Source organism: Balaenoptera ricei, chromosome 2 (assembly GCF_028023285.1).
Source record: "Balaenoptera ricei isolate mBalRic1 chromosome 2, mBalRic1.hap2, whole genome shotgun sequence".
Classification (NCBI taxonomy): Eukaryota; Metazoa; Chordata; class Mammalia; order Artiodactyla; family Balaenopteridae; genus Balaenoptera; species Balaenoptera ricei.
This window is the reverse complement of record NC_082640.1, coordinates 112,269,324-112,295,078: the sequence shown is the minus strand read 5'-3', so window position 1 is coordinate 112,295,078 and position 25,755 is coordinate 112,269,324. Positions and strand designations below refer to the sequence as shown.

The following is a 25,755-nucleotide window of genomic DNA, read 5'->3' as shown; positions in this document are numbered from 1 at the left end:
ATCTTTTTTTGTAAACCACCCATTTATGGACAGTGTACTCTATTCCTGAAACTGTGTTACCCACAAGGTATATCAAGATACATGAAGTGTAGTCTAGATCCCCAAGTGGCCTGTGGAAAGTAGAGAAACTGATTTTGTGATAGAAGTAATATCACTTATATAAACATGCCTTAGTGGGAGTTCAAGGGGTGGAGGAAGTTACTTCCCCTGATGGGTCCAGGAAGGCTTCCAGGAGTAGACTCCATCAGAGCAGGGCCGTGAGGATAAGCAGGGGTTTGCTCAGCATTAGGGAAAGGCTGGGCATTCTAGGTGAAGGAATTGGTGTGGAACAATGCACAAAGGTGGAGAAGGACTGAGTCCTAAGAGATAGAGGTTAAATCACTGGTCCAGCTTCTAGGTGAGAAAAATTGGAATTAGACTCTTGAACTGGCATACTATAATCCTTCAACAAAATTAATCCACGTAATTTTTATTACCTTTCTATATTCTCATCTGAAAATGTGATCCTGTTACCACTGTTGTCCTTATATAAATATGGACACAAATGTTGACCTAGACAGGACTGAAGGCCAAGCTAACAGCACTCTATTTTGTCATATTGTTTTGTGGAATTCCTTAATTCCTTTGACTATTAAGCACGTTTTTTTTTTCATATATATTGTGTGTGAAGCGTTTTTATAGGTGATGAGGGTATAAAAGTGAATTAGGTATATTGTACCCCTTCTGTGATGCTTTAGTGTCTCAGTGGGCAGCAAGGCTGTACTCAAGTGTTTATAATATGAGGCAAAACCCGTATACTCCAGTCATAGTCTACCTGGCTCAAGAGCTGATCTGATTGGCCTAGTCAGTGGGTTTTGTTGTTGTTGTTAACAATTTAAAATAATTTAAAAATAATTTTTGGAGTTGATGATAACCTTTCCAAACAGGGATTTTCACATAGAAAATATGGATCCCTGGTTTGCCTTAAAATAGCCTGCCAAAATGTGGCCATGTAACCATCAGCTAGAGCAGAGTAGCAACTGCCACTTCTAAAAAGCTCAAGAACTCTTCCCTGATTCCACTCCTCCCTCCTGACTCCCATCCTGTCTGTTCACTCAATGATGATACCTATCTGGCTCCTGTAGACATTTGTGTTTATGAGCCATCAGACTTGTTAAGTGTCCTGAGAGAAGTCTAGATGATACTCTACCCTATCCTTGACCATTCTCCTTTAGACTGTATTCAGAGAACATCCCCAAACACATTTTCTGATAGTTTTTTCTATAGATTCCCTCTGCACATTTTTAATTGCCCTCCATTGCCTTCAAATTAAATCCAAATGACCTAGTTGACAGGAAAGACCTTGGGCTGAGGATCTGTTTATTTGAAAAGAAATTAATACAAACCCATACTGAAAGTATACTGGATTCTCAGCATGATATTGTCTTTAGTATCAAAACGCTGCTAAATGTGAGCTTGTTCTGTTATTTCATTAGTTTAATCACCACATCAGCAGCCACTGAATTATCAGCCAATGTCATTATGCCATTATTTGTAATCCAGGGACATTGTAAGATATAGTCTTGGGAAACAGTCTTCTGCATTGTAGTAAAAACAACTGTTGAGGACATTGGCCACAGGGTTTCTCAAAGTCATCTGATGTCTAGCGCTTGCAATTTCTTCAGCCCCAGGGTACTCTTGCGATGTGTGCCCTTAACCTGCTGAAAGGGAGATGCCAACTGTCAATACCTTTCTGCACACGGCTTTCCTAATGCAGTGATAATAACATTTTATAATTATAAACACTGCTTGTTTAACACTGCTTGGTTTAGCCTCTCTTTTGAACAGAGTTGAGTGAATATGACCAAATCTTTGATTTGGGGCTTCATTTTTTCTAGTGTCCTTGGGTTTTTTATTCTTCTGTGAAAGCATTTTTCCAGGTAGAATTTTTCAACTTAAAACTCGAGATACAGCTGTTTATGAAAGTATGAAACGTGTATAACTGCTGAGAAGTGAGCTGACTGATGTTAAGGAGTACACAGAGAAATATTTAAGGTATTAATTGTTATGGGTTTATTTTAACGTGATGAATAATCAGTGTGTCAAATCTGTGGTTTCATATATATTATTGCTTAGAACAAAACTGTGTGAAAAACTGAGCTGCTAAAAAGGAAATATTAATAATACAGATGGAATGGAGCTATGGTGCAGGATATCTGATGTCTGGGAAATCCTGAGATGAACAGTCAGGCTTACCTGGGTCTATGCCCTAATTGTCTTGTTTCTCAGTTTGAGCTATTCCACTTGTTTCTCAACAATCGTCATTACTGCTGATAATTTTTAGTAGTTAAGGCTTTCCTTTTGATGCCATTCAGGCTAATTTTGGGCCTCTTAATTGTTAAGGTATGTTCTTTCTCCAAAGCCAGGATATTTTCCTGTGTGGAACGTTATCTCCTATTTCACCTCAGTCTCACGTGAGAGGAACAAGCTTGTTTGTCTGTTAAAGTGCATGGGCTTTAAAAAAAAAAGATCAGAGTTTGACTCACAGCTCTGCTATTCACCAACCATGTGACCTCACTCAAGGAGTCTGCCTTCCCTTTTCTACCAGGGAAACAGTAAAATTCTTTCTGGATACACAGACATCCTAAGTCTGATGGTGGGTCATGCTGGATGTTGAGCACAGGTGAAAACACTAGAAAGTGTAGGGAGTGTTACCAACTGGACAGCATTATTGTGAGGCTTAATCCCAATTGCCTTGTATGAAATAGGTGCATCAAAGAGGTGGTGGCTTTCTTGTTATTTTCAACCCTTTTTGCATTTATTTTCAACACTCCATGAGGTATAAATATCGTGAATGATGCTGAGATATTTTAGGCTGTATAGCACCCATCAAAGCTTTCTCTTAGGTTTAATAAGTTTTAGGCCTTCTGTTTTCCTATTAGACCAGAGGTTGGTGAGCCTCACTGGAGAGTGCCAAGAACGGAACTACTCCATGAATGTTTGCTGACTGACAGGTTTCCCCAAGTGCATTAGCCAGTTAGCCAGTCTTCACATCTAGACAGCCTCAGAGGCCTAAGATCACCCTGTAGTCTTCTGTGATGATCTTTTATCTTGCTCAATTAAACAACAGTTCTGAGGGGTAGGGATTTGCATGCTGCCTGCAATATAATAGTTAAATGTTTTTCTTGATAAGAGTAAAGCAACAATAACAATAATAAATATACATGCTCCATTAGTCAGGTTTCTCCAGAGAAACAGAACCAATGTTATTAAATATATATAAAGAGATTTGTAGTAAGGAATTGGTTCATGCAATTATGGAGGCTGGCAAGTTCTAAGCTCTCCAGGGTGAGTCAGCAAGCTAGAGACCCAGGAGAGCTGTTGGTGGAGTTCTAATCCAAACGCAGGCAGGCAGGCTGTAGACCCATGAAGAGCTGATGTTTCAGTTTGAGTCAAAAGGCAGGAAAAAGCCGATGTCCCAGTTTGAAGGCCATCAGGCAGGAGAATTCTGTCTTATTTGGGGGAAGGGTCAGCCTTTTTGTTCTATTCAGGCCTTCAACTGACCGGATGAGGCCCACCCACATTAGGGAGACAATCTGTTTTACTCAGTCTACCAATTTCAATATTAATGTCATCTAAAACCACCCTCACAGAAATACCCAAGATAGTGTTTGACTGAACATCTGGGCACCCCATGGCCCAGTCAAGATGACACAAAATTAACCATCACATATACATACATATATTTTATTTCAGGTAATCGAGCTATTTCTTCTGGATTTAGGTATAATCTTTAAAAAAAAATAAGATTTACATAGTAGAAAAATTCAGAAATGAGGATTGCATTTTCTGTAGACATTCCACTACACACACACACACACACACACACACACACACACACACCCCTACTCCTTTATCAGGAATTCAGAGAATTACAAGAGTCTGAGTTGGAAGGAACTTGGACATTTGTTCCAAGTCCTTCATTTAACATCTGAGGACCAGAATGGTGGAGTGATTTATCTAGCTGACACAGAAAAGTAGAGATAGAACTGGGAAAGAAACACATGGCTCCTTGAAACAAGGATTCCATAAGTACTACGTGGCTATTTAAAAAACAAGGTGGGTCTATGTACAACCTGCAGAGATCTCCAGGAGAACGTGCAGAGTCAAGGTAGTGGGACAGAGAGAAGTAAGGAGGGAGGAGCTGGAACTCGATACAGAAGAGGAAGGAAAGTATGACAAAGTGAGCTTCTCAAATGAGTACTTAGACGAGTGAGGAAGAGGAGAAAGGGAGAGTCCTGAGGGCCTGGAGTCTGGAGGAGGAGGGACTGGTAACTAAGGGAAGTGAGACAGAGATGCCCTACTCTCTATCTCTCCATTCCCTCTTCTAGGACAGAGAACATGACTCAGATGCGTATCCTCTTCCTACTCACTCCTGGACAAGACAGTCTTCTTCTAGGCCAAGAACTTTGTAAATTTCCTCAATTAACTCCTCAGCATCATTAGTAAGGGTTAGGGGGCACTCCTTGCATTTGAAGTAAGACCTCCCCACCGCAATCGGGTTGATTCTCCAGGCTCAGCAGCATCAGGCATGGTTGATAACTCCCTCCTCCTTGATGAGGCTGACCTGGCAATGGGGCTTCTTGTGACACAAACAAGGGTGAAAAGCATTGTGAGATCAGTCCCAATGCCCTCAAGACAGATAGTTGTGTCAATCTGCATGTTGGGTGTGGGACACCACTGTCTCCTGGCTCTTTCATGACCCCTAATTTAAAATGCTGCAGGTAGAGAATTCCCTGGTGGTCCAGTGGTTAGGACTCTGCACTCTGGCTGCCGAGGGCGGCTGGGTTCAATCCCTGGCAGGGGAACTAAAATCCCACAAGCTGCCCTGGCAAATAAAAATAAATGAAATGCTACCCGTAGTTTCCCCACCCCTCCATTCTCCTTCCTGCTCTATTTCCCCCATAGAGCTCATCACCCTGTCTATATAACTTACATATTTATTATTTTTATTGTCTCCTTTTTGTCTGCTGTATTCTCTGAAGAATCCCACATACCTCTAACGGTGTCTCACACATAGGTACTCAAGAAATGTTTGCTGAATAAGCCTCCTCAAATCAGTTGCCATGACACAATATTCCTGAGATGTCAAGGTCCCTGACTGATTTAGGCTCCATGCCAGCCCTTACCAGCTGCTTTTGCAACTGAAGCTCCACACTGATCACCCACGAGGCCTAATAGGGGTCTGGTGTAGACACCTCCTTTCCTAGTAGGACAAGTGCTGGTGATCCAATCCCCTTTTGTTTGGTGAACCTCAGTCTTTCCTTCTAACGCTTCCGGTCCGGAATCCGCACCCCTCGCTGAACCCAGCCGGCTGCCTCTCTCACAGCCTCTCCGGTGGCTGAGGGCCTTTGACCGCAACGCGGAGCCATCTGTAAATGCGCCTTCCCGCCAGCAGAGGGCAGGTGCTGCTGCGAAATTCCGTGCTGGGCTCGCGCCTTGCTCCAGCCTTGCCGGTTTTCTTGGCTAGTTCTCCCCTCTTCCCTCCTCGCCCTCTTCTTGGGCAGGATTGAAGGAAACCGGGCCCGGAGAGTCAGCAAGTTCTTGCGTGCGCGCGACTGTGGTGATGGGACGGTGGGCATCTGCTCGGGAAAGCCATGCTCCCACCATGGGATGATGCTCTCCAGGCTCACTGACCGATCTGCGCACGGCCGCTCTAATAAAACTCCGATGGTGCTGACCCTGAGCCCCGAGTGACCGGGTCCACAGCGTTTTCCTTCGAGTCTCTTCACCCCCAAAGCCTCTGCCACCGCGCGGGCAGATCACAGGCTTCTGAGAGGGGTCTGGAGGCTCTACCCCGAGGGTCTCCGCTTCCTTCATAGAAACAAACCCCAGACTTGCAAGCACAGCCCGAGGACAAGGCGCTGCCAGGAGAGGAGGGGCCGCGGAGTAGGGGCGACCCCACCTCTCCCCTCGCCTTTGCTCTAGCAGGCGGGTTCCCACGGCCGCCACCTTGGCCGGCAGGGGGCGCTGCGCCGCCTGGACCCCGCGGGCCGAGAGGGACCAGAACTTTTACCTCCGGGTTCTTAGAGATGGCTTCGAACTTTCAAAAGCCTCCTTCAATCACTGAGGAAAACCGCAGGATAATAAGTAAGTAGGCTTCAGATAATGAGCGCCTACTGTGTACCACGAACTCTCCATCACGAAGGTGGTGATGTGCGGAAGGAGGGCCGGGCGAGGAAGGAGGGATATCTGCGGCGCTCTGCTTCTCCGCCTCGAGGGGAGAGGTGGGAGTTTCGAGGTCAGCTCTATGCTGCATCACCAAGGCAATTTACGTTTTATTTCATCACTTCATTGTTTGAACTTTCTATGACCAGGGACCTTTCCTTACTCGACTGAGAAAGGGCTACACTGAGGTAGCCTATTTGACTTTTTCCGTTCAAAATACAGATGCGTTGTACCTGCAAATGGCAGACGTAAATTCAAACGTTGAGAGCAAATCTAGTAAAAAGGATGTCTTCCTCTGGTCCTTGTCTAATAGGCCCAAATTTTATTTTCCAGACGCAATAATTTTTCAGTTTTTTTTTTTTTTTGGTATACTTTTACAGTCTTTATATAATCTACACATGTTAAACACATTTATAAGTTTGTTGACATGAGTATAGATGCGAGTGTTTCTCTCCTCTTCCCCCCCCCCCCCCACAAATAGTAACACTTTATATTCAGTGTTCTACACCATTACCTCTTTCCCAGCAACAATATATTTTGGACATATTCCATGCCCGCAGCAAGAGTGTACCTTATACTATTTAGTGGCTGTATAGTATTCTTCTGTAAGGATATACCATTGTTTTTTATCCAGTCCCATATTCAGGATATTCTGTTTGTTTCCAAACTTTTACTAGTATAAACAAGTTGGAATGATTATAGTGGAACAAAGCAGCAACATTAAGCACCATGTGTTTACGTCAGTGCATGTGCTATTGGCAAGTCACCCCATGTACTTGTCATGGGCTTCCTAGGGCCTTTGCTGAAGCTCCTGCATGGGTGGACGGTGGGGAATGCTGTGGTCTGACAACAGAAAAGCCTTCCAGATGCACATGGTGTCACTGGATCTAATGAAGCCTAGGGAAAGTGAACATTTTCAGCACAACTCAGTTATTTTTTCTTGTAACGGGAATCTGAGGAGTCAGTATCAATTGGATCAAACTTTGGTCTTTTAATACCGGAGAGGGTTAAAATAATAACCATGTTTATATATGGAGGACAAACTAAGATGCCAAGAGAGATAACTAACTTATTTTTATATTCACACTGAACATATTCTAGAGCAAATTCAAAGTTCTCATTTGTAAAACAATTTCTTTATTTAAACTGACCCTCACAATAGCCCATAAGGCAGGTATTACTATCCCCATTTTAGAGGTTATACTGAGGCCCAAAGAGTGACGTAATAGCAGGTAGAAGCAGAGCCACAAGCGACTCCTTCAAAGCGTGATGTTATCCTTCATTGTGGGCTGCTTCTTAGAAGGAGGCAGGATGCATAGTAGGTTTAAGGTAAGTTTCATCCATTCAGGTGGCCTCTGAGTCTCTTGTCTAAGATGGGCATATCATCCAGGCTGAAATACCTGCTTCATCAGGTATGTCAGGGTTTTGTTTCCTAGGTAATAATGTTTCCTTAATAAAATGTATTTATAGAATGTGAGTCTCCATTCTAATGGTTCTCTCACCTTTCATACCCCCAAGGACCCTTGTTATTTTCCCTTCATGCAGAAGCTATGTTTATATACACAAGTAATAAAATTATTTTTTGCCATTTTAATTGATCACATATAATATATATATATATATATTATATGTATAATTGTTATGTGATACTTTTGAGTACCTGAGTTAAATGGTTTTACCATGGCATAGGTACTTTCTGTTCAGTTGTTTCATTAGCCTCTGCTATTCCTCCTTAATATAGGTAAACGTGTGTTTCTTTTTGGATATTTGCAATAACATATAGTATAATACTTGCACTCTAGTAAAGCAGTTGTCAAAATGTGGTCCAAGGACCCTGATGGCTGCAAGGAAATAAATTCTTCCAATAATCTGAATGAATTTGGGAATAGATTCTCCGTTAATCAACCCTTTAGATGAGAATGCGGCCTGGCCAACGCTTTGATTGCAGCCTTGTGAGACCCTGAGTGGAGGACCCAGAAAAACTGTGCCTGGATTCCTGATCCACAAAAACCGTGAGATAATAATTATATGTTGTTTTTAAGCTGCTAAGTTTTCATTAATTTATTATGCAAAAATGAAAAATTGATACAATCTATGTGTCTTCATTCATTCAAAAACTTTACTTAACATCTGATTGGTACCAGGTACTGTTCTAGGCACAAGGGATGTAGCAATGTACTGAGGTCTTTTATTCCATGTAATGGGTCTCAGCCAAAACCTTTGATCATTTCTCCCTTCATTCAACGGGAAAATGTCACAATGACAGGTAGGTCAGTTGTGTGCACTCAGGTGATGATTGGGTCAAGTTAACACAGGTTTTTCCTAGGATATAGGTGCATGATTAGAAGTATTTGTAGCTGGAGTTGTCTTGGGCTCCCAAGGCAAATGGTACCTCCACTTCCTCTCACCTTGGAATAGCCCCAATATCGAGACACTATCAATTTCCATCATAGGCTTCTGAAGTCAGGATCAGTTAAAGTGAGTCCCAAATGCCAGGCTGGGGACAGGTTACAACAGAAACATCTGAAGAAAGATTTGGAAGTGCTGACTCCTGAGCTCCCAAACTCTGCAGTTTTCTAAATGAACAAGGGCATAGGCAAGATTCACTTTGTGACCGAGTGGAACACAAAGATGAGGTATCGGTGATCACCACAGTGCCTTAGTTTCTTCTAAGGCGTCTTAATAAAGACCATGGAAAGTGCCCACTGAATTCAACCTCATTTGACCTCTCAGTAAAACAACCCCCATTCTGAGACTCTGCGGAGGTCATGATGAGTGACCAAATACGATGTTGTATATGTTGGTTGACTACGACCAATATCCGCTGCCTAGAATAATAGCTTGATACCAGAAAAACCATGGTTGGATTTCTGGCCTCACAGAATGTCAAAGGAGAGCAGCAGGGTGGGTATGAACCCAGGTTTCAGTATGGGACAACCTCACCTCGACCACACACCCCGACCTCTGCCCAATATTCCGTAGCAGCAAGACTAAAAGTTTTTGCTCTCAGTATCACTTTACACTCTAAAAGTTACTGAGAACAGCAAAGAGCTTTTGTTTATGTTGATTATACCTATTTATATTTACCTTATTAGAAATTTGAACCAAGAAATTTTAGAATGCTTAGTAATTAATTCAAAAATCATTTAATAACAATATCGAATCATTAAATGTTGATATAATATTTTTTTTAAAAACTTATTTTCTAAAACAAAAAATAGTAATAAGAAGAATGCCGTTGTTTCACATTTTCTTTAATGGCTGGCTCTATATTGACAGCTGGATTCTCACATCTGCTTTTGCATTCATCCATTGTGCTATGTTGTTTTGCTAAACTATGTAAAGAGAACCTGGCCTCACATAGATATGTGGTTTGAAAGGTAAGAACCTAATAGATACTGTGAAAGGGTTTGTGGGACCACCAGTTTCCTTGAACCATACTTGACCTGATCAGTGCATGCATCTCTCATTTCTCAGGTCACAGTGGTTGATTCTGAGATCAACCCTAAACACAATCAGATACGTTTGATGGGAATGTTGGCGTATGAAGACATGGCCCTCCTCTGCTGGACTTATTCCTGAGAGGGTATATGGTTTGGCGTTGTTGCAGTCACCTTACAAAAATGTGAGAGAAATTTGCCTGAAATGAGCACCAAGGTCTAGGAGAGATGGAAATGGAGAAAGAGAGAGAAACTTTGGTTCTCTTTTCATCATCTGAGTTCTGATAAGCTGCACATTAAGCCATAACAGCCCGTTATTTCTCAGGGCGGTTTAACTGTTCTTGCAGATTGTTAGGACATCATCAGCAAGGCCAAGTACTTGTGGAGGGAAGGGGTTTCGGCACACCGTTGTGGCCGGAGGAGCTCCTGAAACAATCAGAGCTGTGGAGGACCCAGTGGGTCACAAGCTGGTCAAAATCCACGGGAAAGTGTAGAGGATATTAAAATAGATGAATAAATGAATTAATTTAATCCTCCACTTGGTTTTGAATCTCTTTGTTTTTTAGATAACTGCTCATGATGAAAGGATTGTGGCAAATGGCTCTCGCATTTTGTTAGAAAGCAAATGAAGAATTTGTTGTTTCTCATTATTAGCTGTGTCCTAGGTTCCTGACTCCCCTCCAGACAAATTTCACCTCATAGGCGAGACTGAATTTCTGGTAAGTTCAGAAGTGCACTGACCTAATATAGGTGGGTCCTGATGTCTTTTGCCAGATTTGGTAATGTCCAGATGGTGCACCATGGGTCGTATTTTCTAACTCAGTGGGTATGTGTGAACGATTTGATCTACTTGGTGTTCCTGTTAGCCACTGTAATCACCCTGCTACTCCCATTCACTAATGTCTCTCATGTCACCAATTCTGAATCCAACATACCTTTGAAATACTGAGAATTTTGAAGTAGGCATTGTTCTCTTTTTTTTTTTAATTTTTAAATTTAATTTAATTTATTTTTTTATACAGCAGGTTCTTATTAGTCATCAATTTTATACACATCAGTGTATACATGTCAATCCCAATCGCCCAATTCATCCCACCCCCACCCCCCCGCTGCTTTCCCCCCCTTGGTGTCCATACGTTTGTTCTCTACATCTGTGTCTCTATTTCTGCCCTGCAAGCCGGTTCATCTGTACCATTTTGCTAGGTTCCACATATATGCGTTAATATACAATGTTTGTTTTTCTCTTTCTGACTTACTTCACTCTGTATGACAGTCTCTAGATCCATCCATGTCTCAACAAATGACCCAATTTCGTTCCTTTTTATGGCTGAGTAATATTCCATTGTGTATATGTACCACATCTTCTTCATCCATTCGTCTGTCGATGGGCATTTAGGCTGCTTCCATGACATGGCTATTGTAAATAGTGCTGCAATGAACATTGGGGTGCATGTGTCTTTTTGAAATATGGTTTCCTCTGGGTATATGCCCAGTATATACCCAGATTGTATATACCCAATGCCCAGGGATTGCTGGATCATATGGTAATTCTATTTTTAGTTTTCTAAGGAACCTCCATACTGTCCTCCATAGTGGCTATATCAATTTACATTCCCACCAACAGTGCAGGAGGGTTCCCTTTTCACCACACCCTCTCCAGCATTTGTTGTTTGTAGATTTTCTGATGATGCCCATTCTTACTGGTGTGAGGTGATACCTCATTGTAGTTTTGATTTACATTTCCCTAATAATTAGTGATGTGGAGCAGCTTTTCATGTGCTTCTTGGCCATCTATATGTCTTCTTTGGAGAAATGTCTATTTAGGTCTTCTGCCCATTTTAGGATTGGGTTGTTTGTTTTTTTTTAATATTGAGCTGCATGAGCTGTTTATATATTTTGGAGATTAATCTGTTGTCCGTTGATTCGTTTGCAAATATTTTCTCCCATTCTGAGGGTTGTCTTTTCATTTTGTTTATGGTTTCCTTTGCTGTGCAAAAGCTTTGAAGTTTCGTTAGGTCCCATTTGTTTATTTTTGTTTTTATTTCCATTACTCTAGCAGGTGGATCAAAAAAGATCTTGCTGTGATTCATGTCAAAGAGTGTTCTTCCTATGTTTTCCTCTAAGAGTTTTATAGTGTCCGGTCTTACATTTAGGTCTCGAATCCATTTTGAGTTTATTTTTGTGTATGATGTTAAGGAGTGTCTAATTTCATTCTTTTACATGTAGCTGTCCAGTTTTCCCAGCACCACTTATTGAAGAGGCTGTCTTTTCTCCATTGTATATCCTTGCCTCCTTTGTCATAGATTAGTTGACCATAGGTGCGTGGGTTTATCTCTGGGCTTTCTATCCTGTTCCATTGATCTATGTTTCTGTTTTTGTGCCAGTACCATATTGTCTTGATTACTGTAGCTTTATAGTATAGTCTGAAATCACGGAGTCTGATTCCTCCAGCTCCGTTTTTCTCCCTCAAGACTGCTTTGGCTATTCGGGGTCTTTTGTGTCTCCATACAAATTTTAAGATTTTTTGTTCTAGTTCCGTAAAAAATGCCATTGGTAATTTGATAGGGATTGCATTGAATCTGTAGATTGCTTTGGGTAGTATACTCATTTTCACAATGTTGATTCTTCCAATCCAAGAACATGGTATATCTCTCCATCTGTTGGTATCATCTTTAATTTCTTTCATCAGTGTCTTATAGTTTTCTGCATACAGGTCTTTTGTCTCCCTAGGTAGGTTTATTCCTAGGTATTTTATTCTTTTTGTTGCAATGGTAAATGGGAGTGTTTCCTTAATTTCTCTTTCAGATTTTTCATCATTAGTGTGTAGGAATGCAAGAGATTTCTGTGCATTAATTTTGTATCCTGCAACTTTACCAAATTCATTGATTAGCTCTTGCAGTTTTCTGGTGGCATCTTTAGGATTCTCTATGTATAGTATCATGTCATCTGCAAACAGTGACAGTTTTACTTCTTCTTTTCCAATTTGTATTCCTTTTCTTTTTCTTCTCTGATTGCAGTGGCTAGGACTTCCAAAACTATGTTGAATAATAGTGGCGAGAGTGGACAACCTTGTCTTGTTCCCGATCTTAAGGAAATGTTTTCAGTCTTTCACCATTGAGAATGATGTTTGCTGTGGGTTTGTCATATATGGCCTTTATTATGTTGAGGTAGGTTCCCTCTATGCCCACTTTCTGGGGAGTTTTTATCATAAAAGGGTGTTGAATTTTGTCAAAAGTTTTTCTGCATCTATTGAGATGATCATATGGTTTTTATTCTTCAATTTGTTAATATGGTGTATCACATTGATTGATTTGCGTATATTGAAGAATCCTTGCATCCCTGGGATAAATCCCACTTGATCATGGTGTATGATCCTTTTAATGTGTTGTTGGATTCTGTTTTCTAGTATTTTGTTGAGGATTTTTGCATCTATATTCATCAGTGATATTGGTCTGTAATTTTCTTTTTTTGTAGTATCTTTGTCTGGTTTTGGTATCAGGGTGATGGTGGCCTCATAGAATGAGTTTGGGAGTGTTCCTTCCTCCACAATTTTTGGGAAGAGTTTCAGAAGGATGGGTGTTAGATCTTCTCTGAATGTTTGAGAAGAATTCACCTGTGAAGCCATCTGATAGAATTCACCTGTGAAGCCATCTGGTCCTGGACTTTTGTTTGTTGGAAGATTTTAAATCACAGTTTCAATTTCATTACTTGTGATTGGTCTGTTCATATTTTCTATTTCTTCCTGGTTCAGTCTTGGAAGGTTATACCTTTCTAAGAGTTTGTCCATTTCTTCCAAGTTATCCATTTTATTGGCAGAGAGTTGCTTGTAGTAGTCTCTTAGGATGGTTTGTATTTCTGCGGTGTCTGTTGTAACTTCTCCTTTTTCATTTCTAATTTTATTGATTTGAGTCCTCTCCGTCTTTTTCTTGATGAGTCTGGCTAATGGTTTATCAATTTTGTTTATCTTCTCAAAGAACCAGCTTTTAGTTTTATTGATCTTTGCTATTGTTTTCTTTATTTCTATTTCATTTATTTCTTCTCTGATCTTTGTGATTTCCTTCCTTCTGCTAACTTTGGGTTTTGTTTGTTCTTCTTTCTCTAGTTCCTTTAGGTGTAAGGTTAGATTGTTTATTTGAGATTTTTCTTGTTTCTTGAGGTAGGCTTGTATAGCTATAAACTTCCCTCTTAGAATTGCTTTTGCTGTATCCCATAGGTTTTGGATCGTCATGTTTTCATTTATTTGTCTCTAGGTATTTTTTGATTTCCTCTTTGATTTCTTCAGTGATCTCTTGGTTATTTAGTAACATATTGTTTAGCCTCCATGTGTCTGTGTTTTTTTTTATGTTTTTTCCCCTGTAATTCATTTCTAATCTCACAGTTTTGTTATCGGAAAAGACGCTTGACATGATTTCAATTTTCTTAAATTTACTGAGGATTGATTTGTGACCCAAGGTGTGATCTATCCTGGAGAATGTTCCGTGCGCACTTGGGAAGAAAGTGTAATTTGCTGTTTTTGGATGAAATGCCCTATAAATATCCATTAAATCTATCTGGTCTATTGTGTCATTTAAAGCTTGTTTTTCCTTATTTATTTTCATTTTGGATGATCTGTCCATTGGTGTAAGTGAGGTGTTAAAGTCCCCCACTATGATTGTGTTACTGTCGATTTCCTCTTTTATAGCTGTTAGCAGATGCCTTATGTATTGAGGTGCTCCTATGTTGGGTGCATATATATTTATAATTGCTATATCTCCTTCTTGGATTGATCCCTTGATCATTATGTAGTGTCCTTCCTTGTCTCTTGTAACATTCTCTATTTTAAAGTTTATTTTATCTGATATGAGTATTGCTACTCCAGCTTTCTTGTGATTTCCATTTGCATGGAATATCTTTTTCCATCCCCTCACTTTCAGTCTGAATGTGTCCCTAGGTCTGAAGTGGGTCTCTTGTAGACAGCATATATATGGGTCTTGTTTTTGTATCCATTCAGCAAGCCTGTGTCTTTTGGTTGGAGCATTTAATCCATTCACGTTTAAGGTAATTATCGATATGTATGTTCCTATGACCGTTTTCTTCATTGTTTTGGGTTTGTTTTTGTAGGTCCTTTTCTTCTCTTGTGCTTCCCACTTAGAGAAGTCCCTTTAGCATTTGGTGGTGGTTTGGTGGTGCTGAATTCTCTTAGCTTTTTCTTGTTTGTAAAGCTTTTGATTTCTCCATCGAATCTGAATGAGATCCTTGCTGGGTAGAGTAATCTTGGTTGCAGGTTCTTCCCTTTCATCACTTTAAGTATATCATGCCACTCCCTTCTGGCTTGTAGAGTTTCTGCTGAGAAATCCACTGTTAACCTTATGGGAGTTCCCTTGTATGTTATTTGTCGTTTTTCCCTTGCTGCTTTCAATAATTTTTCTTAGTCTTTAATTTTTGCCAGTTTGATTACTATGTGTCTCGGCATGTTTCTCCTTGGGTTTATCCTGTATGGGACTCGCTGCTCTTCCTGGACTTGGGTGGCTATTTCGTTTCCCATGTTAGGGAAATTTTAGACTATAATCTCTTCAAAGATTTTCTCGGGTCCTTTCTCTCTGTCTTCTCCTTCTGGGACCCCTATAATGCGAATGTTGTTGCGGTTAATGTTGTCCCAGAGGTCTCTTAGGCTGTCTTCATTTCTTTTCATTCTTTTTTCTTTGTTCTGTTCTGCAGCAGTGAATTCCACCCTTCTGTCTTCCAGGTCACTTATCCGTTCTTCTGCCTCAGTTATTCTGCTATTGATTCCTTCTCGTGTAGTTTTCATTTCAGTTATTGTATTCTTCATCTCTGTTTGTTTGTTTTTTAATTCTTCTAGGTCTTTGTTAAACATTTCTTGTATCTTCTCGATCTTTGCCTCCATTTTTTAAAAAAAATAAATGTATTTATTTATTTATTTGTTTGTTCTTATTTTCGGCTGCGTTGGGTCTTCCTTGCTGTGCGCGGGCTTTCTCTAGTTGTGAGCGGGGCCTACTCTTCGTTGTGGTGCGTGGGCTCCTCATTGTTGTGGCTTCTCTTGTTGCGGAGCACAGGCTCTAGGCACGCAGGCTTCAGTAGTTGTGGTGCGTGGGCTCAGTAGTTGTGGCTTGCGGGCTCTTGCGGCACATGGGCTTAGTTGCTCCGCGGCATGTGGGATCTTCCCAGACCAGGGCCTGAACCCGTGTCCCTTGCATTGGCAGGCGGATTCTTAACCACTGCGCTGGCAGGGAAGCCCTGCCTCCATGCCTTTCCCGAGGTCCTGGATCATCTTCACTATCGTTATTCTGAATTGTTTTTCTGGAAGGTTGCCTATCTCCACTTCATTTAGTTGTTTTTCTGGGGTTTTATCTTGTTCCTTCATCTGGTACATAGCCCCCTGCCTTTTCATCTTGTCTATCTTTTTTGTGAATGTGGTTTTTGTTCCATAGACTGCAGGATTGTAGTTCTTCTTGCTTCTGCTGTCTGCCCTCTGGTGAGGCTATCTAAGAGGCTTATGCAAGTTTCCTGATGGGAGCTACCTAGGCATTGTTCTTATGTTATTATTATAACTCATACTTGAGACATGAATAACAGTTAACAGTGCCACATTTCTATGTGCGTTTTAGGAAGCAAATTTAATAACATAAGTAAAGTTTTAGTTTCAAAAAAAGGCTATTTTTCATAGGTAATTTGAATTGGGGATGGGAACAGAATTTCTGTGCTCCCTTCCCTACTCATTGCCTCACTCTCTTTTTTTTCTTCCAGTTTTACTGAGATATAATTGACATACAGCACTGTATAAGTTTAAGGTGTACAGCATAACGATTTGACTTACAAACATAATGAAGTAATTAGCACCATAAATTTAGTGAACCTTCATCATCTCATATAGATACAAAATTAAAGAATTGGAAAATATTTTTTTTCCTTGTGATGAGAGCTCTTTGGATTTATTCTCTTAACAACTTTCATATATAACATACAGCAATGTTAATTGCATTTATCATGTTGTATATCACATCCCTAGTGCTTATTTATCTTATAACTGGAAGTTTGACTCTCTTTATCCAAATCCCCCTCCCTCTCATCCCCCACCTCTGGTAACCACAAATCTGATCTCTTTTTCTATGAGTTTGTTTTGTTTGTTTGTTTGTTTGTTTTTGAAGTATAATTGACCTACAGCACTATGTTAGTTCCTGGTACGTAGCAGAGTGATTCAGTATTTCTATACATTTCAAAATGAACACCATGACATCTGCTTATCATCTGTTACCAAAGATATGACATAATTATTGACTATATTCCCCCACACTGTAAATGTATACCTGTGACTCATTTGTTTTATAACTGGAAGTTTTTACATCTTAATCTCCCTCACCTATTTCTTTCATTCCCTTATCCTGCTCCCCTCTGGCAAACACCTGTTTGTTATCTGTACCAATGACTCTGTTTCTGTTTTGTTATGCTTGTTCATTTGTTTTGTTCTGTAGGTTCCACATATAAGTGAAATCATACAGTATTTGTCTTTCTCTGTCTGACTTATTTCACCAAGCATGATCCCCTCTAGGTCCGTCCATGTTGTCACAGTCTCACTCCCTTATGTGATTCAAATGGAAACAGTGCCTAAAATCTCAATATCAGACAAAAACAAATCAGAAGATTTAGATCAGATTGCTCTCCTCTCACATCTCCTGGCCTGACCCTGGGGCCTTCTCTCCCTGATCTGAGGGTCACTTGAGACAATCTGCTTCGTACCCACACAGAGGAATCTGCTCCTGATGTTAAAACATAAACTAGAAACAATAACAATGTGAACGGCCCTTTCACTTCATGCTGTACCTTACAAAGTGTGTTACAACCACTAACTGCTTTCACTCTTCCAAGACTTCCTTGAGATTTGGTACTATTACGAGCATTTTACAAAGTTAGAAATGGAGGCTTAGGGAAGAGAAGTGGACTCCAAGGAACGTGTCCTTGGAACATGCTGACGTGAACAATTAACTTCTCTAATAGTGGCCACTGTAGTGCTGGCCTCAGGTTCAGTGCAGTCAGATCTTGAGTGTCTATTACAGAGGGCGGTGGGAGCCAAGCCACGGCTTTGTCGTCACAGAGCACAGAATCCTCCTTGCTCTGCTTTGAATCCTCCTGCCTCCCGGGAGGGAGAAGCTACTTCTAAGCTTCAGGGCCACCAGCTCCCTCTGACCCCAGCCCAATCTTCAGCACAGGGACCGGGGAAGATGAGGAACAGAGGAAAAGCAGGAAGAGAGTGGGGAAGCATGGCCTCAGGGAGGGGGAACAGCATGGTGCTGCGGAGTGAGAGGATGAAGGTGCATTTTACTGACATGAGGAAATCTCTTCTGTTCCCCTCTCCCTCCGCTTCCAATCCTTCACTAAAGCCTGATGATTCGAACTTGGAAACATAATCCTAAACCTGCACTTTTTCTTCTGCCCTATTGCTATTACCTTATCCCATGCCTCTGGGATTTGGCCTGGATACCACGAGTTTCTGACTGTCCCCGCAGTCCCTGCACAGCTGCCAGACTGATCTTCAGGTCACAGTATTATCTAACATGCTCCATTTGTACCCCATAGGAAATTTACTCTTTATTTTCATCTCCATAGGTATGAAGCATCTGAGCCTCAATAACCTCTATCACTAATGCTCATGGTTAAAATGCTCTTGTCCTGCTAGACTAACTTTTATTTTTCTAACATGACTAATCTACATTCATGTTGGGCCCTTTGAATGCTCTCTCTCTGTCTCTCTGTCTCTGTCTCTGTCTCTCTCAGGAAGACTATCCCCTTAGTTTCTGCATGACCAGCTGCTTCTGATATTGTTCAGAATTCATTCCTTCATTGGGCCCCTACCAACCACACTGCAGATTCACTTCTATGGACTCATTGAGACCCACTACAGATGGCCCTCTGTGTGGATGTGAAAGCCACGGATGTGGAGGGCCAACGGTATGACCCCCTTTTATATAAGGGACTTGAGCATCTGTGGATTTTGATATCTGCAGAGTCTCCTGGAACCAATCCCCTGAAGATACTGAGAGATGACTGTACATTGTTTTCCTCAGTGCAGTTTTCCTCCTGACACTTATCACCTGGAAAAATAATTTTGTAAGTTCATTTTCTTCCCAGTAGAATAGGCACCCTAGGACAGAAATGTGTCTTTGTTTACATTGCATCCTCACGAGCTTAGAAATCTGCCTAGAGCACATCTGCACATGGGTTAACTACTGCATTAATGAATGATGAGTGAATGATGGGAGAGGGGATGACGACACAAGGCAGAGAGAGATGGGGCAGCTGAGTTGGCTGATCCCTCTACCATACGGTGTTAGAGAGGCTGTGTCCATGGCTGGGAAGTGACATATGATCTGCTGAGACAAGGAAGGTTCACTGCATCATGGCAAATGTGACTCCAGCCTTGCGGTATCCCACCTTCTCCTTCTGTTACTCCAAGCCTGTTGGAAGGGTAAGCTCATTTCATGCCACTCTCTATTAACCTAAAGTCAGTGGATTCTGTTGAGCCCTGGAATTGTCCAAACCTAGTATCTCCACGCAATAGCTTGAGTCAACAGACCCGCCTGGAGGAACAAATCCTCCAGTGGCTTCTCCAGAGAAGATGCTCAAGTGCAGATGCCATATGTAGTACTACCAAGAGCAAGAATGACTGCCCATATGGAGGGTGGGAGGAATGGAAATTGCTGTATATCTGGGCCTGAAAGAGGAGCTGAAAAATAGGAGGTCAGGAATCCCAGACTCAAGGACAGAGGTACAGATTTAATGACATGCTACCTGCGTTCTATTCTGAGTCAGGTGCTGCAAAAGACCCAACATGTCCCCCGAACAGTCACTTGAATGCTGCATCTGACCACAGTTTGCAAAGAGCTTTCCCTTCCTGTTCCTCATTGATTCCTGAGTGCAGCCTTGTGATGGAGGCAGAGTAGGGGCTTTCATTATCCGCTCCCTTTTCTGTCTGTCTACATTTCTGTAATCCTGGAGCCTGTGCCCCTACCTGACCTGAATGTGAACAAGCCACTGATCCTCTCCTTGGGAGAGAGCCCAATTCCATGTCTCCTTCTTTACCTTCTGCTACCAGATGACCAGCTGTTCCCTTCTCCAGGACACAGAAATCGCCAGGAAAGAGTTTCACCTCTTCTCCAGGTAGTACTGGAATCTGTCCATATACTACCTGAACAATTTGTCTCATTCCACATTAGACTCAAACTCTGGATCCACCCCTAGGATAACCATTAATATCTGAAGATTTGATACACTTATTTAAAAACAAATCTCTGGGGCTAAAATTTGCTTTTTTCTTTTGGTCTTATCACAATTATGGCATTTCCCCCTTTCTTTTTGTTTTTACACCGTATCGTTCTCTTTTATCATAAAATGTATGGTTCTTAAATCAGAATCAAATACATTTGTTTCTACTTACTGGGGGCTCTTTGCCTCCTGGTATTGAAATAGGCAGCTATGAGAGGAAGCCTCAGCTTCCTGGCCTAAAGCAGAGAGAAGGAAAAGTCTGCACAACTTCATGACACAAGGAGCCTCTTATCCTCACATCTATTTATTTCCCACAAATCTCAGATTAGAAGAAGGGGAAAAGCCTCTAGACCAGAATGTAACTACATGATAGAAGAGCACAGACAGACACACGGAGCCTTGTAGGTAATTCTGTAAAGTTTATTGTGCGTGCACAAGGAGCTTCAGCTGAGCAAAGCTTAAAGGGACCTGGAGGCTGGTGAGATGAGGACTGATGCTGATATCTGGGGTGGATGGTGGGACAGGACTGTGGCGCTTGGCAGATGAGCACGGCCCAAAGTGCTGGCCCAGGGTTTAGATGATCACATCCAAGTGAACTGGAACCACGGGGTACGTGGCATTGTCCTGTGGTGATCTGTTGTCACACGCAATGATGAAGCTCTTCTGTGCCTGTGTCGGTGTATAACGGCAGTCCATATAATGTCGTGCATTTCTTGTGAGGTTGCAGTGGGTTACAGGCACTTGAACTGAGCTAATATGACAATTCTTCCTGCATGATGAAGGGCAGCATACATTTCTGGTGGTACAAACACGAGCTACTTCAGCAAACGTTGTGTGGAGAAAAGTATTTTGATTTTTGCATACCATTCTGGGACGGTTAGGCATCTCCATTCTGTAACGGTTAACCACCCGCATTGCATCATTGCATTGAGGGTGGGCCATATTTATGTGCTGAATCTCAAACCACTGAGCCCGGGTTAAATTAGGAGGTTGGGCATGGAGTGAGATCACCATTCCCAAGAGCCCCAGCAGCAAAAAGAGAGGAAGCCGGGCATTCTGCTGTATTGGAACCATGTTTCCTGTGAAAAGAAGGGTATCTTCTGCATCCCGGCCCACAAATAACGCACTCCCTCCTCACTCACCCTGCAGACACCCTGCTGTCACTGTGGTTCTAGCTCCTCTCCCCTCTGCTCCCCGAAGTCTGTCATGTGTCCTGGGCACTAACTTCAGCTCACCGCTCCCCCTGTTGCTGCTTCATTGCTGTCTCTCCTGTTCCAGGTCTGGGGCTCATTGTCTTACCCAGTATCTCTACTGTGGCTCCTGTGAGAACAGATCCAGCTGGTGGTCCTGGCGCTCAGGGGCAGCTGGTTTCCCCCCAGTTCTTGGGACTGGAGATATAGAGCAGCCCCTGTGGGTGGGGCGAGCAGAACAAGGAGGGCTCTGAATCTAGGACATGAAGAAACGCACAGATTAGGACATGGTCCACTTATGCAATGAGCCCTTTGTTTTATCATTTGCTGATCAATGCGTACCCAGGGATGAACCACTGCTGCTTCTGTTGTAACAAATCTAATTCCAGGCATCCTGTGCAGGGCAGAGCTCTGCCACTGGGTCTGGATTTCCTAAATGAAAAATATCACTGGCTGCAGAATGGCCATAGATTTTTTATTTTTATTTATTTATTTGGCTGCATTGGGTCATTGTTGCTGCGCATGGGCTTTCTCTAGTTGCAGCGAGTGGGGGCTACTCTTCGTTGCGGTGCACGGGCTTCTCATTGCGGTGGCTTCTTTTGTTGCGGAGCATGGGCTCTAGGCACGTGGGCTTCAGTCGTTGTGGCACAAGGGCTCAAGAGTTGTGGCTCACGGGCTCTAGAGCTCAGGCTTAGTAGTTGTGGCACATGGGCTTAGTTGCTCTGCAGCATGTGGGATCTTCCCGGACCAGGGCTCCAACCGGTGTCCCCTGCATTGGCAGGCGGATTCTTAACCACTGCGCCACTAGGGAAGTCCCAGAATGGCTATAGATTTTATAACTCAACTTGGGGGCAACACATTGAAAGACTGAAGTACATGAAGGCAGGCCTGGTACTCAGAACAAATAGAGCCAGGAGGCTTGTTTGCACCAGAGGAACCCAGGCACCCCTTTCATTTTAGTAATCACCCTGGTTCCTTCTCACCCAAATGTTCTTTATCTCCTCACTTCCCTGTGGTGGAAACTTGAGCTCTGAATTTCTCACTGCTCAAAATCCTATAAGTAATTAGTTTGTGACAAATCTATGACTTTTTGTTATTGTTGTTGTCATTTTTTTTTTTCTGCTTCCTATGCATTGAATTCACTTTCTCTTGTTTTTACCCTGGCGCAGTTTTTGCCTTCACTTCCTGTGAAGTAGCATGACCTAAAAACACCCAGAAGAAAGTCTGTAAAATCTGCCAGAGAATGAACATTTGGTGTCATGTAAGGGATTCCAAGCTAGAGCTTGAATTCCTGTGTTCTTTTCAATCTGTGCTATTTTCTAAAAAACAGTCTGTCCTAGAGTTGTCATTTATCTTACTAGTACATTTCATTTCTTGATGTTAACAGGAAAAAAATTTTTTAATTTATAAAATGAGCATCAATGGATAGGACACTGTATTCCTGAAATTATGGAAGTCATAGTATGTAACTTGATGCATGAAACATACTCTTGGTTCTCAGAGAAGCAGAGGAAAATAATTGTAGACCTATAATAATTTTATTACTATGTGATAGAGGTAATAACACTGTGTGAAGATGGTTTTATGGGGACCCTGAGAATGAAGGGTCTTACTTGGCCTCATGGGATAAGAAAGGCTTCCAGAAGAAATGTCCATTTGAGCTGGCCCATAAAGGATAAGCAGAGTTTAGGGACTTTAGGGAATAAATGAGCATTCTAGGCTAAGAAGATGGTGTGGGACATTGTACAGACAGGGAAAGTGCATCAAGGTAGGAAAGGCCTCCAGATAAGAGATATTAAATCCCTGGTCTAACCTCTTAGTTAGAAAACTGGGGCTTCCCTGATGGCGCAGTGGCGCACTCTGGCTGCAACTAGAGAAAGCCCGTGCACAGCAACGAAGACCTGACGCAGCCAATAAACAAACAAACAAACAAATAAATAAATAAAATTTAAAAAAAGGAAACTGGATTAGGTCCTCAAATGGCACTGTACAACCTTCCAAGAAAATTAATCCACATTTTTTTAAACTACCTTTTTATATTTCTGTCATGTGGAAATGCAATTATTTTACCACTGATGTCGTTATGTAAACATGGACATAATGGTGACCTGGATAGGACTCAGTGCAGTGCTAATAGGATTCTGCCTGAAATCTTGTTCTGCCTAAAAGGCATTAATATCTTTTACCATGAAGTAAGTTTTTTTTTTTTCATGTATATTTTGTGGAAAGCATTTTCATGAGAGATGAGGATGTAAAAATGAATTAGGTGTAGTTTAGCCCTTCTGTGATACCGACAACCACCCTGGGTAGAAGGACCTGTACTCAAGTGTCTATAATATGAACTAAAAATCATACACTGCAGTCACAGGGAGTGCATCTGGCTCAAAACCTGTTCTTGATCAGCATATAGTTTTAATAGTGGGTTTTGGAATATTAACACTTCAAGTTGGGATAGTTCACATAAAAATTTGCATTCCTGTCTTACCTTTAAAAATCCGGAGATGTTGTCGGTGCACTGAGTCTCCATTACCACAAGGGATCAACTAGAGCTGAGTAGTTCCCACCTCTGTTGAAGGTGGCAATAGTTCAGGGGTTTTCACTCACTCTACTCCTACCTACTGATCACATCCTGTCTGTTCACTCAGATACTGCCCATCACGCTTATCACAAGCGTCCTGAGAAGAGACTCACCCAATATCATGCCCAATCTGCAACCATGGTCCACCTTTAAAATTGTATTCGGAGCACACCTTCTATGCTTTTCCTGATTGGTTCGTCCATAGCTTTCCTCTATGCATATTTACCTTACACTAAATCTCTTCATAGAAATTTTTGTTGGCTAATCTACATATCATTCAGTAACTGCCACTAATCACAACTAATAATTTTAGGTAATGTGCTTTTTCCTCTTGGTTGTTTTCAGACGACTAGGTTAGTCTCTCACTACAAAGGTAATTTTTCCCTCAATATAAAGACAAGTTTTTTTTCATGTTGAATGAATTTCTAAATCTTTGCTTGTCCTGCGGCCTGCCACATACCCTCTTCAAAAAGTTAAGGTCAGGTAAAGACCTTGATTTGAATCCGAGCTCTACTAATTCTGAGAAATGAGACCCTATATGTACCACTTGGCCAAAGGGTTGGATTCTTTAAGCCCAATGGCCAGTTATGCAGAGCCATGAACACACGAAATTGTGAAACCTGTAAATAATAACACATACTTGTTAGAACTATGGTGTGAATTAAACAAGAATAGCTAAGCATAGTGAAGTTCCAAAAAAGGCAGTTCCTCTTTTCTTGGCCAATTATAAAGGATATTGAGATCTAGTTATTAGATCTCAACTCAGTTTCCTGCCAGCTGTCAGTCAGCTTTTGCTCTGTTGCCTAATCAGACAAAAGGCTTCTGAGGCCTATCTGCCAGGGAGAACTATCAAGATAAGACCTATGAAATCTACTTATATTACAACTTGTTGATTGACTGTATGTGCCCCTGCCACCACCTTCATTAGCAGGTCCCCTAACATAACTGATTTTGGAGCTCTGGACAGGCGTATGTACTATTTCTTCCCTTACCTTACTGAAATGCAGACCTACGTCTCAGGCAGCTTCTCCCATAATAAGAACATTCACAGTTTAAATTGTGAAGACAAAAAGAATGTAATCTTTACATAAAAGAGATGGATTTTTTTTTTTTGCCTAAATTCATTAACAACTGTTTTTAAGAAAAATTAGATTTAATTGGATTCACAGTTCTCAAATGGAAACCCAACTTGCAAACAAAATATTTCTGCTTACCTGAACATGTACAAAACAATATGTACACACAGAAAATCACACATGGACTCATACACACAAGTAATGCTTAGTTAGGGAGTGAAAGACAGAGAATGATTGAGGTGAAAAAGATCTTTAGTCTATAACCTTCACTTTAGAGTATAAGGATGAGGTGATTTGCCCACCTCCAATAATAGCAAGCTAGCGACAGTCACCAAACTGCAGGTATTTTTCTTCATATGTGCGGTGGTGTCATAGGTACTCTGTGTGATGCTGGTAAAGACTGTGGGTGTGAAATAGTAAACATGAAATTAGTCCTACTAGGCAATCTGTTTAAGATCATTGACAGGGGCTTCCCTGGTGGCGCAGTGGTTGAGAATCTGCCTGCCAATGCTGGGGACATAGGTTCGAGCCCTGGTCTGGGAAGATCCCACATGCCACGGAGCAACTGGGCCCATGAGCCACAACTACTGAGCCTGTGCATCTGGAGCTGGTGCTCCGCTACAAGAGGGGCCGTGACAGTGAGAGGCCCGCGCACCGCGATGAAGAGTGGCCCCCGCTCTCAGCAACTAGAGAAAGCCCCCGCACAGAAACGAAGACCCAACACAGCCAAAAATAAATAAATAAATAAAATAATTAAAAAAAAAAAAAAAGATCATTGACAGACCTGAGAGTTTTCCATATGGCCTTCCCTTTAAGGTCTGGGAAGAAAATATCCACAATGTAATTCCTATAGGATTAGAGGAAGGAGGGAAGGCAACGGAGGTTCCATTTCTGCTAGGAGTATCCACCACTGACAGGGACATATCTATCTCTGTGGTTGTCATCTGCTCTGCAAAAACCCTGCCCTGGGACTCCCAGGTATTCAGTAAAAGAGTCAGAATATACAC

General features: G+C 41.7%; 1 protein-coding gene and 1 long non-coding RNA gene across 3 annotated transcripts in view; one reads left to right on the top strand and one right to left on the bottom strand.

Annotated features, from left to right (window-relative positions):
* The window catches only part of LOC132360546 (uncharacterized), a 60,262-nt gene that overhangs the window by 23,762 nt on the left and 10,745 nt on the right, over window positions 1-25,755 (top strand). For both annotated transcript variants that reach the window (XR_009501125.1, XR_009501124.1), the window contains exons 3-4: window positions 8,121-8,219; window positions 10,214-10,366. This is a non-coding gene — a long non-coding RNA (uncharacterized LOC132360546). The remainder of the gene's footprint in view (window positions 1-8,120; window positions 8,220-10,213; window positions 10,367-25,755) is intronic.
* Window positions 20,478-20,978, bottom strand: RNASE2 (ribonuclease A family member 2). The gene has a single exon (XM_059915627.1). It carries the CDS (start codon window positions 20,976-20,978, stop codon window positions 20,478-20,480), a length of 501 nt encoding a protein of 166 aa, XP_059771610.1.

Bases quoted from the DNA above. Each gene is read 5' to 3' on its own strand.
- RNASE2 (XM_059915627.1), bottom strand. From the start codon at position 20,978: ATGGTTCCAATACAGCAGAATGCCCGGCTTCCTCTCTTTTTGCTGCTG.